This window comes from Chaetura pelagica, unplaced genomic scaffold (assembly GCF_000747805.2).
Source record: "Chaetura pelagica isolate M959 unplaced genomic scaffold, ChaPel_1.0 scaffold117, whole genome shotgun sequence".
Lineage (NCBI taxonomy): Eukaryota > Metazoa > Chordata > Aves > Apodiformes > Apodidae > Chaetura > Chaetura pelagica.
Genome location: NW_009954185.1, coordinates 3,837,078 through 3,851,717, shown reverse-complemented (window position 1 = coordinate 3,851,717; position 14,640 = coordinate 3,837,078). Strand labels below are relative to the sequence as shown.

The window sequence follows — 14,640 nt, the reverse complement described above, 5'->3', positions numbered from 1 at the left end:
CATTAGCATACAGGCATTTCAGGAAACAATCAGAGCACACTGGTGGGACTAAATCCTCCCTAGACCACCTGCCTTTGGGCCCTGGTTCGTTCCTCTTGTGCTTGTCCCTAACAGACCCACTTTTCTCCCCTTCCCCCTTCACATCTACTTTAAAGCTCTCTCAATGAGCTCTGCTAAGTCCTGCTCCAAAAGCCTCTTCCCCCTCTGGGACAGGTGCATCCCACCTGCCACCACCAGGCCAGGTGTCTCATATAGCATCCCATGATCAAAAAAACCAAAACCCTGTCTTTGGCATCAGTCTCTTAGCCATTTGTTGACCTGTAAACTCTTCCTATATACCTCCCCACCCATTCTTGCAGGAGGGATGGAGGCAAACACTACTTGCACTCCAGACCCCCTAACTAGCCGTCCCAGGGCCCTGAAGTCACTCTTCATTGCCCTTACATTTCTTGTGATAATTTCATCACTGCCAACCTGAAAAGTCAGCAGTGGATAGTAATCACAGGAACCCACAAGATTAGGGAATTTCCTTTTAACATCTCTAATCCAAGCCCCAGGGAGGCAACAGACCTCCCTGTTGGATGGGTCTGGTTGACAGATGGGCCCTTCTGTCCCCCTCAGACCAACCTGAAAAGTCAGCAGTGGATAGTAATCACAGGAACCCACAAGATTAGGGAATTTCCTTTTAACATCTCTAATCCAAGCCCCAGGGAGGCAACAGACCTCCCTGTTGGATGGGTCTGGTTGACAGATGGGCCCTTCTGTCCCCCTCAGAAGGGAGTCACCCACCACAATTACTCTCCTTTCCTTCTTGTTTGAAGAAGTCCTAAGGACTTGGGGTGACTGACGAGTCCTAGGTGCTTCACTAGATAAGTCTATATGCCCAATCTGATTCGTGTCAATATGTATATAAGTTATATATATATGTATATACGTTCTATATGTGTATATAAGGTCCATATGTATATAAGTTGTCTTTTTCTAATTATTGTTGTGGATTCTTTCTTGTTTAATACTGTCGTAAATTTGGTATGGGCAGGGGGGTGACATTGGCACCTTCACAAAGCCTATTATTAGCCGCGGGAGTGAGGTAATTGGGACTGTAATGCGCACGTGCGGTTTCTGAGGAGAATGGACCAAAGAAGACTGCTGCCCTCGTCCAGTGGCCACGGGGCAGAAGTCCGAGACACCCAGAAACTAGGAGGAAACATGCGTCCAAGAAAGAAACACCCACCCCTGGACGAGCCGACCCTTAATGAATATGCATCAATTAACGAAAGAAAAATGAACAACCTGGGACTGCCGGTTGCGCGTCTTGGTGGAGCAGTGACTCCCGGCATGCCCAGTGCTATTTGCCCGGCCAGCCCAGTGCTGTTTGCTTGTTCTTGTTCGTTTAATAAATTACTGATTTGGCTAAAAATCCCGTTTGGGACTCAGTCATTTATAACACATACTAATAATAAATAAAGAACGTCTGTCATGAACTCAGCTGATTGAATAGAGAAACATAGTGGACTATGGCTTAGGCCTGGCACGGACTCTCCTCAAGGATGTAGCTCCCTAGAGACTGACAGGACTTGAGTGAGAAGGCAGTTTATTGACAGAGGATCAGAATGCTCTAAACTGATTGGTTCGCATGAGGGATGGACACGTATGCTAATAAGGGATTGAAAAACCACCAATCAGAGACTCAGGAGGGAAGTACAAAGAAAGGGCTACAGGCTGCTTGGGGAACAGTTTGTCAGATCCTTGGAAGAGCAGGAGACTGAAGAGCTACACGGGCAGAAGAATCCTGAAACGCAGCTGACGATTAGCCACATGTTCATCAAACTGTGACAGTGGCAGGAACCACCAGCCTGTGAACTGACTCCAAACCCCATCCCCTGTCCCCCTGTGCCGCTGGGGGGAAGGAGGGAGAGAAACCAGGAACAAAGTGATTTGGGCCCAGGAAGAAGGGAGGGGTGGGGTAACATATACAAGCCCACCTCTGTGTGTATCTTGTCCTGGGTGTGTTTGGTTAGTGTGAAATCAAATTATTATTTTTTCCCCAAGTTGAGTCTGTTTTGCCTGGGACCTCAATCGGTGAAGAACCCTCCTTGTCCTTTGTCTCAACCCAGGAGCTTCTAGTTGGGGTTTTTCTTCCCCATCCCACTGTGTGTGTGTGTGAAGTTAAGTGAGTAGCCATGTGGCTGTTTCTTTGTTTTCGTGTTCGGCATAAACCATGACAGTATGTATATGTACACATGTATAGAATATATGTATTTTATATATCTATCCATGTAAGCTTTGGTATAAAATATCCTTTAATAAGAGCTAATGAAACGAATAGTTGACACTTAAATACTAGTAGAAAGGAGTAAAATAAAAGTAAAAATTGGGATTAAGTGCCTGCCTTCACAAAGCTGCTGAACAGGCTTTAACATGGTTGGGGACAGGGGGTAAGATCAAGATGGCAAGCAGTGTCACAAATTTGAGGGACACACACAAGCTAGAATGTGCCTGAAGGCTACAGATACATCTTACGTGGCTCTGTCTTGTGCAAAGGAGAGACCAGTCTGGGGAGTTGGAACAAGAAGCCCCGCAACCCTGTTCTGGTCCAACAGCATGGCCATGCAGCATAAGTGGGGCAATCTTTGGGTTTTGAAGTGCTGCAATAGACAAGCATGTCTTGCTTTTGACAGGAATAAAGTTAATTTTCTTTCTAGTAGCTGGTATAGTGCTGTGTTTTGGGATTTAGGATGAGAATAATGTTGATAACATACTGATCTTGTAATTGTTGCTAAGCAGTGTTTATACTAAGTCAAGATTCAGATTCTCATACTGCCCTGCCAGCAGAAGGTGGGAGAGGACACAGCAAGGACAGTTGTCCCAAACTGTCCAGAGGGTACTCCACACCATGTATGGTGTCATGCCCAGTATATAAAGTGGGGAGAGTTGGCCAGGGGACACTTTGGGTCAGGGATTAGCTGGGCATCAGTCAGCAAGTTGTAAGCCATTGTGCTGTGCATCTCTTGTTTGGTATATTCTGTCACTGTTGTTACTATTTCCCCTTTTTTTTCCACCCCATTAAACTGTCTTTATCCCAACTCATGAGTTTTACTTTATTTTCTGATACTCTTCCCCATCCACTGGCACGGGGAGAGTGAGAAAGTGGCTGTGTGGTACTCGATTGCCAGCTGGGATTAAACCACAACAAAGCAACAGTTGGTGAAAATGAAAAACTAGAACAGAATGACAGCTTCAGAAGAACGTGCATGTGGTGTTGTGGGAAAACAGAAACTTGTATTGTGCTTTGTTTTAGCTTTCTTGGAAGAACCTGTGCAGAGGAGTGTGAGATAAACAGTGCTTGAGTGGGTGTTCAGCCTTTGGACCCAACAAGTAGGCTAAGTTGTGTCTGTTAGAGAAAACAAGTCCAACTCACTGGATGGAAGGGATACAGCACTGTCCTTGTCTACTGGTTGAACTGCATGATTTCTGAAGCAAAGCAAAGGCTCCATAGTCCATAGAGGTCATGTGATAAATGACAGGACCCTGTCTGGCTACTTATCACATGTGAGTCTGGCTATTTGCATGCAAAGCAAGGCTCCATGGTCAGAGGTTCATAGAATCATTAAGGTTGGAAAGGACCTTAAAGATCATCAAGTTCCAACCCCCCTTCCATGAGCAGGTAGACCTACCACGAGCAGGTAGCCCTACCACTAGACCAGGCCACACAAAACCTCATCTGACCTGGCCTTAAACACCTCCAGGGATGGGACATTAACAACCTCCCTGGGCAACCTATTCCAGTTCCTCACCACCCTTAGAGTGAAGAATTTCTTCCTAATATCTAACCTAAATCTCCCCTCTCTCAGTTTAAAACCATTACCCCTTGGCCTATCACTATCTTCTCTGATGAAAAGCCCCTTCCCAGCTTTGCTGTAGCCCCTTCAGGTACTGGAAGGCTACTATAAGGTCTCCCTAGAGCCTTTTCTTCTTCAAGCTGAACAGCCCCAACTCTCTCAGCCTGTCTTCATAGCAGAGGTGCTCCAGGCCTTTGATCATCTTTGTGGACCTTCTCTGGACCCTCTCCAACAGCCCCATGTCTTTCCTGTGCTGAGGGCACCAGAACTGTACACAGCACTCCAGGTGGGGTCTGACCAGAGCAGAGGGGCAGAATCACCTCCCTGGCCCTGCTGGCCACACTTCTTTTGATGCAGCCCAGGATGGGGTTGGCTCTCTGGGCTCCAGCACACACTGGCGGCTCATGTTGAGCTTCTCATCTACTACCACCCCCAAGTCCTTTTCCTCAGGACTGCTTTCTAGCCATTCTCCCCCGAGCCTGCATTTGGTTGGTTGGCCTCCCTTCCTCTAGGGTGTCAGGTTGGTATCATCAGCAAACTTGCTGAGGATACACTCAATCCCAATGTCCACGTCTCCAACAAAGATGTTGAACAGCACTGGTCCCAATACTGACCCCGAGGGACACCACTCGTCACCTGCCTCCATTTAGACACTGAGCCATTGACCACAACTCTCTGGGTGCAGCCATCCAGCCAATCTCTTATCCACTGAGTGGTCCGTCTGTCAAATCCATGCCTCATCAGTTTGGAGCCCAGGATGTCATGTAGGACAGTGTCAAACAACTTGCACAAATCCAGGTAGATTATATCAGTTGCTCTGTTACCATCCATCAACTCTGTAGCCTTGTTGTAGGCCACCAGATTGGTCAGGCATGACTTGCCCTTAGTGAAGCCATGTTGGTTGTCACCAATCACCTCTTTATTTTCCATGTGCCCTAGCAGACTTTCTAAGAGGATCTGCTCCATGATCTTGCCAGGCACAGAGGTGAGACTGACTGGCCTGTAGTTCCCTGGGTCTTCCTTTTTCCCTTTTTTAAAAACAGGGGCTATGTTCCCTTTTTTCAGCAGGAACCTCACCAGACTGCCATGACCTCTCAAATATGATGGACAGAGGCTTAGCAATTGCATCCGCCAGCTCCCTCAAGAACTGTGGGTGAATTCCATCAGGTCTCATAGATCTATGCACCTTAAGGTTCTTTAGATGGTCATGAACCTGCTCTACACCTACGGTGGGGGGTAATTTGCCTATTGACTTTTACTGAAGATGACCAGAGACCTACCTATGCGGCAATGGCTGCATGTTCACCATGCCCCCCTCCCCGAGTTTCGGGTGGTGGGTGGGGTGATGGGGCACCCACTTACAATAGATCTAACACTACACGTGGTCACCAACCACGGAATGGCCCCAGGCAACAAAATGGCTCACGCCAGGGGCACTTGGTGCGGCTTAAGGGGGAGGCCCAACACAAAGGGGTACTCACTGAGCTGCTGACCCGCAACTACAGTTATAGCCATCTGAAATATTTATTTGAGAAGTAGCCTGCCCCTAACACAAATTTGAATTTGGAAAACTAAACAGACCTCCCTTGGCAACAAAGAAATGACAAAGAAAAAGAGGGAGGAAAAGGGCGAGATCCAAAAGATGATTAGTCATAAATTGGGGAAAACGTGGGCAGCCATACCTGAAAATGATTGGCCAACCAAATCCAAATCAGACCCTAAAATCACAGAATCACAGAAACTTAGGGGTTGGAAAGGACCTTGAAAGATTATCTAGTCCAACCCCGCTGCCAGACCAAGATCACCTACAGTACATCACACAGGAACGTGTCCAGACGGGTTTTGAGTATTTCCAGTGAAGGAGACTCCACAACCTCTCTGGGCAGCCTGTTCCTTAAAGATCATCTAGTTCGAACTCCCCTGCATAAGCAGGGACACCTCCCACTAGATCAGGTTGCTCAAGGCCCCATCCAACCTGGCTTTGAACACCTACAGGGAGGGGGCATCCACAGCCTCCCTGGGCAACCTATTCCAGCATCTCATCACCCTCACACGAAAGAACTTTTTCTTATGTCCAACCTGAATCTCCCCTCTTTAAGCTTCAAACTATTGCCCCTTGTCCTCTCACTACACACCTGTGTAAAAAGCCCTACCCCAGCTTTCTGGTAGGCCTCCTTCAGATATTGGAAAGCTGCTATTAAAGTCACCATGAAGCCTCCTCTTCTCTAGGCTGAACACGCCCAACTTCCTCCACCTGTCTTCACTGGGGAGGTGCTCCAGCCCTCTGATCATCTTCATGGCCCTCCTCTGGACACGGTCAAGGAGTTCTATGTCCTTCTTATGTCTGGGACTGCAGAACTGGACACATACTCCAGGTGGGGTCTTATGAGAGAAGAGTAGAGGGGCAGAATCACCTCTCTCAATCGGCTGGCTACGCTTCTTTAGATGCAGCCCAGGATAGGTTGGCTTTCTGGGCTGCAAGTGCACATTGATGGGTCATGTTAAACTTCTGGTCCACCACTACCCCCAAGTCCTTCTCTGAGCTTTCCTCAATCCTTACTCCTCCCAAGCTGTATTCATGCATGGGATTGCCTTGACCCAGGTGCAGAACCTTGCGCTTGGCCTTGTTGAACTTCATGCAGTTTGCATGAGCTCACTTCTTGAGCCTGTCAAGGTCCCTCTGGATGGCATCCCTTCTCTCCAGTGTGTTGACTTCACCACACAGTTACAGACACAAACAGATAAAACGCAGGTCAGATGATACCTGTCCTGGTTATCTCTCCTTATATAATTCTAGATCTACTCATCTTGCCCAAGGAACAAAAAAACCCCCTGTGATACAGCAGTTCCCAGTTTAAGGTGAAGATGATTAAGGTTTGAAGGGACCTTAAAAGATCATCAGGTTCCAACCTCCCAGCTATGAGCAGGGACACCTCACACTAGACCAGGCTGCACAAAGCCTTATCCAACCCAGCCTTAAACACCTGCAGGGAGGGGGCATCAACAACCTCCCTGGGCAACCTATTCCAGTACCTTACTACCCTCATGGTGAAGAATTTCTTCCTGATGTCTAACCTAAACATGCCCTCTTTCAATTTAAAACCATTACCCCTTGTCTTATCACTACACTCTCTGATGAAAAGCCCCTCCCCAGTTTTCTTGTAGGCCCCTTCAGGTACTGGAAGGCTGCGATAAGGTCACAGTATCACAGTCTTAGGGGTTGGCAGGGACCTTGAAAGATCATCTAGTCCAACCCCCCTGCCAGAGCAGGATCACCTAGAGTACATCACACAGGAACACGTCCAGGTGGGTTTCGAATCCTCTGTCTCCAGGACACCCACCTCATTCAGCAGTGGGCCTATATTGCCTCTATATGTTAGTTTTATCTGCAATATATTTGAAGAAGCCCTTTCTATTGTCCTTGGCCTGACTTGCAAGGTTAATTTCCAAGGAGGCCTTAGCTTTCCTAATTGCCTCCCTACATCCTCTGACAACTGTCCTATATTCCCCCCAAGTGGCCAGCCCCTCCTTCCGTGATCCATAGATTCTCTTTTTCCACTTGAGTTTTTCCAGCAGTTCCTTGTTTAACCATGCAGGTCTCCTAGCTCCCTTACTTGATTTCCTACCCATTGGGACACTCTGATCCTGAGCTTGGGAGAAGTGGTCCTTGAATGTTGACCAACTATCTTGAGCCCCTTTACCTTCTAGCACCCTGTCCTGTGGGACTTCTCTTAACGATTGAAGAGGCCAAAGTTGGCCCTGTGGAAGTCCAGGGTTGTGGTCCTGCTAGGTATTCTGTTCCTCCTACACAAGATCCTGAACTCCACAATCTTGTGATCACTGCAGCCAAGGCTGCCATTGATCATCACCGCTTCAACGAGACCCTCCTTCTTGGTGAGTACAAGATCCAGCAGTTCTCTCCTAGTTGGTTTGTTGACCATTTGTATCAAGAAGTTATAATCAATGCCCTGGAGGAACCTCCTAGACTGTGCGTGGCTGGCTGTGTAAGCCTTCCAGCAAATATCTGGGTAGTTAAAATCCAGCATGAGGACCAAGGCCTGTAGTTGTGAGGCTGCTTTCAGCTGCCTGTAGAAAGCCTCATCAACTCCTTCATCCTGATCAGGAGGTCTGTAATAGACCCCCACAGCTGTATCACCCATGCCAGCCTGCCCCTTAATATGTACCCACAGACCTTCCACTTTCAGCCCCTGGACAGAGCTCAATACAATCTAGTTGCTCTCTCACATGAAGAGCTACTCCACCACCTCGCTTTGCTGACCTGTCTTTCCTAGAAAGGACACGGCCATCCATGACGACATTCCAGTCATGTGAGCTGTCCCATCGTGTCTCTGTTATTGCCACCAGATCATAACCTTTAGACCGCACGCAGACCTCTAACTCCTCCTGTTTATTCCCCATGCTGCCGGCATTGGTGTGCAGGCATTTCAGGAAGCGAGCAGAGCACGCTGGTGGCACCCTTGGGAGGTGGGAGGCCTTCTGGTCTTCATTGATGCCCCACTAGTTCAAGTCCCGCTACAACCCCCTCCCACATTGAATCTAGCCTAAAGCTCCGTGAATGAGCCCTGCTAACTCTTGCCCTAGTACCCTTTTTCCCCTGCAGGACAGGATCTAAACATCTATTGCTTCCCTCAAATGAAACAGCAGATTGAGAATCCTCCCTAGTCCACCATCCTTCAAGCTGTGGCATGTTTCTTTTGGCCTTGTCCCTAACAGACCCAGTTATCTCCCCTTCCCCCTTCATATCTAGTTTAAAGCCCTCTCAATGAACCCTGCTAAATCCTGCCCCAAAAGCCTTTTCCCCCTCTGGGACAGGTGCATCCCACCTGCCACCACCACGCCAGGTGTCTCGTATAGCAGCCTGTGATCAAAAAACCCAAAGCCCTGCCTATGGCACCAGTCATGTAGCCATGCATTGATCTGTAGACTCTTCCTGTTTACCTCTTCACCCATTCTTGCAGGAGGTATGGAGGCAAACACTACTTGCGCTCCAGACCCCCTAAGCAGCCGTCTCAGGGCCCTGAAGTCTCCACCAAACTATTCCGCTTTCACATTCTCTGATACTTCTTAGCCTTTCTACCTCCTCCCTCAGTTCAACTACCTGCCTGAGCAGATCATTTATTTGCTCACACTGCACACAAGCGGTGTCACTGGCTCCCTCTGGTACCACTGCCAGGCTCATGGGTTTTTTCTTCCCCAGATGCAAGACTCTACACTTGCCCTTGTTGAATTTCATCAAGTTTCTCCCTGCCCAACTCTCCAGCCTGTCCAGATCTCACGGAATGCCAGCACAGCCTTCTGGTGTGTCAGCCACTCCTCCCAGTTTAGTGTCATCAGCAAACTTCCTGAGGGCAAACTCTGTTCCCTCATCCAGGTTGTTGATGAAAATATTGAACAACACCGGTCTCAGTACCGACCCCTGAGGGACTCCACTAGTCACAGACCTCCAACTAGATTCTGTTCCATTGACCACAACTCTCCTCTGACTTATTCCTTTCAACCAGCTCATGATCCACCTCACTACCTGATCATCCAGACCACACTTCCTCAGTTTATCTACGAGGATGCTGTGGGAGACAGTGTCAAATGCTTTACTGAAATCGAGATAAACCACATCTACCACTCTACCATCATCTATCCACCTAGTTGCTTCCTCATAGAAGGCTATAAGTTTGGTCAAACATGACTTTCCCTTGGTAAAACCGTGTTGACTACTCTTAATGACCCCATCATCCTTGATATGTCTAAGGATAGTTCCAAGAACAAATTGTTCCTTCAAACACATCCCAAAATTAGAACAAGCTTTGAAGGTTACGTTAAAACTGGACATAAAGAAATAAAATGCATTGGTGACAGTTCATAGAAAATAACATGTTTAATTGAAAGCACTTCTGTGATCTCTTCTAGTAACCACTCTGATTATAGTGATAATGACAGCACTTCACATGCTGTTTTGTGGCTGGTGATCTGCACCAACTATTCATATGATGATAGGCAGTGGCGGGCTAACCTTACACACAAAGATACTCCTTACAGCACTTTGGAGCTAGCTAATTTAGAAAAGCAGTTTAGCTGGCTTCCCACTGAGACAGACATGGAATATGTGATTCAAGTGTCTGCCTCAAGAGGAGACAACATTCAAGTCTCAGAAAAGGAAGCCTCTGGGTACTGGGGTCACAGTGCCTTACTAACCACTGGAAACCATGAGGCTTTGTGGACAGTAATCCAGCAAGCTGCTTATAACATCAGTCTAATAGACCTGATGTCCAGGGGTGAACCTTTTAATAAAGGTGTGCTCTCGTAGCTAATGGAAAACACTCATAAAGCTACCGTGATACAATTGATTCATCAAAACTATCTGGTAATAAGACAAGAGTTTCCAGTAATGTTGCAGGTACACCCAGAGAGAATAGACATTTCAATCAGGGGTTTACCTGCCCTAAATTTGGTCCTGCTGCAGCAGGGGGGTTGGACTGGATGATCTTTGGAAGTCCCTTCCAACCCTGAACATTCTGTGATTCTGTGACATCTATTGAATATCTCCAAAGATGGAGACTCCACAACTTCTCTGGTCAACCTGTGGCAGTGCTTGGTCACCCTCACAGCTAAAAAGTTTGAGGGAAGGGCACACAGTGAGGACCCTGCATTCTGCTGTTACATCCACAACCCAGGGAAGAGCTCTCGGTCTCTGTCAATATAGTGGGCACTTTCCTCAGAGTCAAAACAAGTATTAACTACAGAGGAAGCCTCTAAATTATCTGAAGCATCCACCCAGACTCTAACTGGAAAGAGGTTCCTGAGGACTGGAGGAAAGCTAATGTCACTCCCATCTTCAAGAAGGGCAAGAAACAGAAACTGGGTAACTACAGACTGGTCATCCTCACCTCCATCCCTGGAAAGATGATGGAGCAGCTCATTCTGAAGGTCATCGCTAAGCACATGGAAGATTAGAAGGCTATCAGGAGTAGCCAGCATGGATTCACCAAGGGAAAATAATTTTTTTACTAATCCGAGAGCCTTCTATGATGTTGTGACTGAGTCAATATCACAGAATCACAGAATCACCAAAGCTGGAAAAGACCTTTAAGATCATCAAGTCCAGCCTATGACCTAACACCACCGCGTTGGCTAGACCATGGTAAGTGCCACATCCAGTCTTTCCTTGAACACATCCAGGGATGGTGCCTCCACCACTTCCGTGGGAAGTCCATTCCAATGTCTAATCACCTCCTCCGTGAGGAAGTGCTTCCTAATATCCAACCTAAACCTCCCCTGGTGCAGCTTCAGGCAATGCCCTCTCGTCCTGTTGCTCATTGCCTGGGAGAAGAGCCCAGCCCCCACCTGACTACAACCTCCCTTCAGGTAGTTGAAGAGAGTGATGAGGTCCCCCCTGAGTCTCCTTTTCTCTGGGCTAAACATCCCCAGCTCCCTTGGTCTATCCCTATAACACTGTAGAGGGCTTTTTTAGCAAGCAATGGACCTGTGAGCAATCCAGCCTTTACTGAAAACACCTGGGCCCCCCAGCAAGGACGTTTCCATGGATACCAACTGAAAAAGTGAGCAGCAAAGTAAACACCTTCTGGATGTGCCAAAGAAGGAAGTGAGGCGGAGAGTCATGACTGCTCATGCGCGTGCTATAAGGCTAGGAACCAATCACTGTTTAGGTCGTGGCAGGGCTTTATGGCAATTGACCAATGACAAGAGTGGTTTTGGACACGTGCACATAGCAAGGGGCATTCACTTGATCATGTTGATCCCTGTGTGTCTGTCCATGATGACCTCCCGCATAACACTTTCCCTCTAGTCCCTTCACCAGCCTCATTGCTCTCCTCTGGACCTGCTCCAGCACCTCAATATCCTTCTTGAAGTAAAGGGCCCAGAACTGTACACAGTACTTGAGATAAGGTCTCAACTGTACAGGGAGAGAATTACATCCCTACTCCTGCTGGCCACACTATTCCTGATACAAGCCAGGATGCCATTGGCCTTCTGGGCCACCTGGGCACACCGCTGGCTCATGTTCAACCTGCTGTCAACCAGTATTCCCAGGTTCCTTCTCTGCTGGGCTGCTCTCCAGCCACTCTTCAGCAGCCTGTAGCGTTGCATGGGGTTATTGTGGCCAAGGTGCTGGGCCCTGCACTTGATCTTGTTAAATTTCATGCCATTGGCCTCGACCCATTGACCCAGTCTGTCAAGGTCCTCCTGCAGCTTCTTCCTACCCTCTGGCAGATAGATGCTCCCCCCACAACTTGGTGTCATCTGCAAAATTACTGAAGGTGGACTCAATCCCCACATCCAGGTCATCAATAAAGATGCTAAATAGGACTGGGACCACTACTGATTCCTGGGGAACAGCTCTGGTCACCGGATGCCAGCTGGATGCAGCTCCATTCACCATCACTCTCTGGGCCCAGTCATCCAACCAGTTTTTAACCGAGTGAAGGGTGCACCTGTCCAAGCTGTGGATTGCTGGCTTCTCCAGGAGGATGCTGTGGGAGACTGTGTCAAAGGCCCTGCCTTTGTCAAATGTCAAGGTAGACCACATCCACAGCTTTCCCCTTACCCACTTGTTGCAGGCTGTTTTAATAAACAACGGATACGTGAGCAATCCTGTTTTTACTGATAGAACACCTGGGCCTCGACGACCAAGGACTCTCTCATGAGAACCAGTTGATAAAAGAGAGCTAACAAAGTAAACATCCGAACGTGCCAGAAGAGGAGATGGGGTGGAGAGTCCTGATTGAGCCTGAGCCAAAGAGCCAGTCACTGTTCAGACCGTGGCAGGCTCTAGTACAACTGACCAATCATAAGTGCAACCCTGGACATGTAAAATCCGGGCTAAGGGTATATAAGTGCCTGTAATTTCTAATAAAGTGGAGTTTGCTCTATCAATCATATTGATTGTCTTGCATTCTTCCCTCGCTGGAATACACCTCCACGAGCCAGCCAGGCACACCGACACCCACTAGGCAGGTCACCCAGTCATAGAATGAGATGAGATTGGTCAGGCAGGACCTTCCTTTCCTAAACCCATGTTGGCTGAACCTGATCCCCTGGTTGTCTTCTACATGCCGTTTGATGCCACTCAGGATATCTGTTCCATAACCTTGCCAGGCACCAAAGTCTGGCTGACAGGCCCATAGTTCCCTGGATCCTCCTTCTGGCCTTTCTTGTGGATGGGCATCACGTTGGCCAACCTCCAGTCATCGGGGACCTCCCCAGTTAGCCAGGACCGGTGATAAATCATGGGTAGCGGCTTGGCCAGTTCTTTCACTAGCTCCCTCAGCATCCTAGGATGAATCCCATCCAGACCCATGGACTTGATAGTTTCTAAGTGACACAGCAGGTCCCTAACTACTTCCTCCTGGATTACAGGAGGGGCATTCTGCAACCCATCCCTGTCTACCAACTCAGGAGCCCAGTTTTCCTGAAGGTAGCAAGTCTTTTTGTTGAAGACTGAGGCAAAGAAGGTATTAAGCACCTCAGCCTTTTCCTTGTCCTCGTTACTAAGTTCCCCCCCTCATCCAGTAAGGAATGAAGATTATCCCTGACCCTCCTTTTGTTATTTATGCTTTTATAAAAGTATTTTTATTATCCTTTACAGAGATGGCTAGTTTAACTTCTAGCTGAGCTTTTGCATCTACAATCCTTTTTCTATATGCCCTTACTGTTGAGGGTTGTTTAATAAACAATGGATATGTGAGCAATATAGCTTTTACTGAGAACACCTGGGCCTCAGTGACCAAGGACGTTCTCATGGGAACCAGCTGATAAAAGTGAAGCAACAACGTAAACACCGGGATGTGCCGAAGAAGCAAGTGGGGCAGAGAGTTCTGATTGAGCATGTGCGTGCCTGAGCCTAGGAATCAATCACTGTTCAGATCGTGGCAGGCTCTAGTACAACTGACCAATCATAAGTGTAGTTCTGGACACGTAAGACACGGGAATAGAGTATGTAAGTGCCTGTTCTTTTCCAATAAAGTGAAGTTTTGCTTTATCAATCACATTGATTGCCTTGCATCCTTCCCTCGCCGACGCCTCCGAGACAACGCCTTATATCCTTAAATGCTTTCTGATTCACCTGCTCCTTTTTCCAAAGTTGATACACTCTTTTTAAATTTCTGAGTTCTTGTAATAGTTCCTCCTCTCAACCAGGCTGGTCTTCTTCCCCACCAGCTCCTTTTTTGGCGCATAGGGACAGCCTGCTTATATGTCCTTACACATCCCTTGACAGTGAACCTGAACCCCTGATCAGTATCTGTTTTCTGATCCTTTATTAGCATACGTGCCAACCAATCAGCTAAGGGCATTCTGATCCTTCATTAGCATACATGCTTCTCTTCATTGCCCCTAGCTACCTCATCACTGCCTACTTGGAACAACAGTAATGAGTAGTAATCTGAGGGCCAAACTAGGGTAGGGAGTTTTTTCTATATATCCTTAACCCTGGACCCAGGGAGGCAGCTGACCTCCCTAAGAAGTGTGTCTGGCCTGCATATAGGGCCTTCCACTCCCTTTAGAAGTGAGTCACCTATGACAAGTACCTGCCTTTTTTTCCTTAGCTGAGGTGGTTTTGATGTGACGTACGGACTGACTTGGCCTTGGTGACACCTCCAAGTGTGATCAACCATCATCACCCACATCACCATTTGGTTCTCCTTGCAGAGCATCTTATCTGTCTTGTGAGTCAGCAAAGCAGCAACAACTGAGGCAGCCCGAGGTAGGGGTTCATTAGTGCGGTACAGGGGGGTTTCCAAACTCAGGGACCCCACTCACCGCT

General features: G+C 47.9%; 1 protein-coding gene across 1 annotated transcript in view; it reads right to left on the bottom strand.

Annotated features, from left to right (window-relative positions):
• PYROXD1 (pyridine nucleotide-disulphide oxidoreductase domain 1) overlaps positions 1 to 8,261 on the bottom strand; it is a 31,703-nt gene extending 23,442 nt beyond the window's left edge. Inside the window, exon 1 of the mRNA XM_010003009.1 lies at positions 8,088 to 8,261. Within this exon, the coding sequence (XP_010001311.1) occupies positions 8,088 to 8,261 (174 nt within the window). The remainder of the gene's footprint in view (positions 1 to 8,087) is intronic.
• Between the last annotated feature and the right edge of the window lie 6,379 nt (positions 8,262 to 14,640).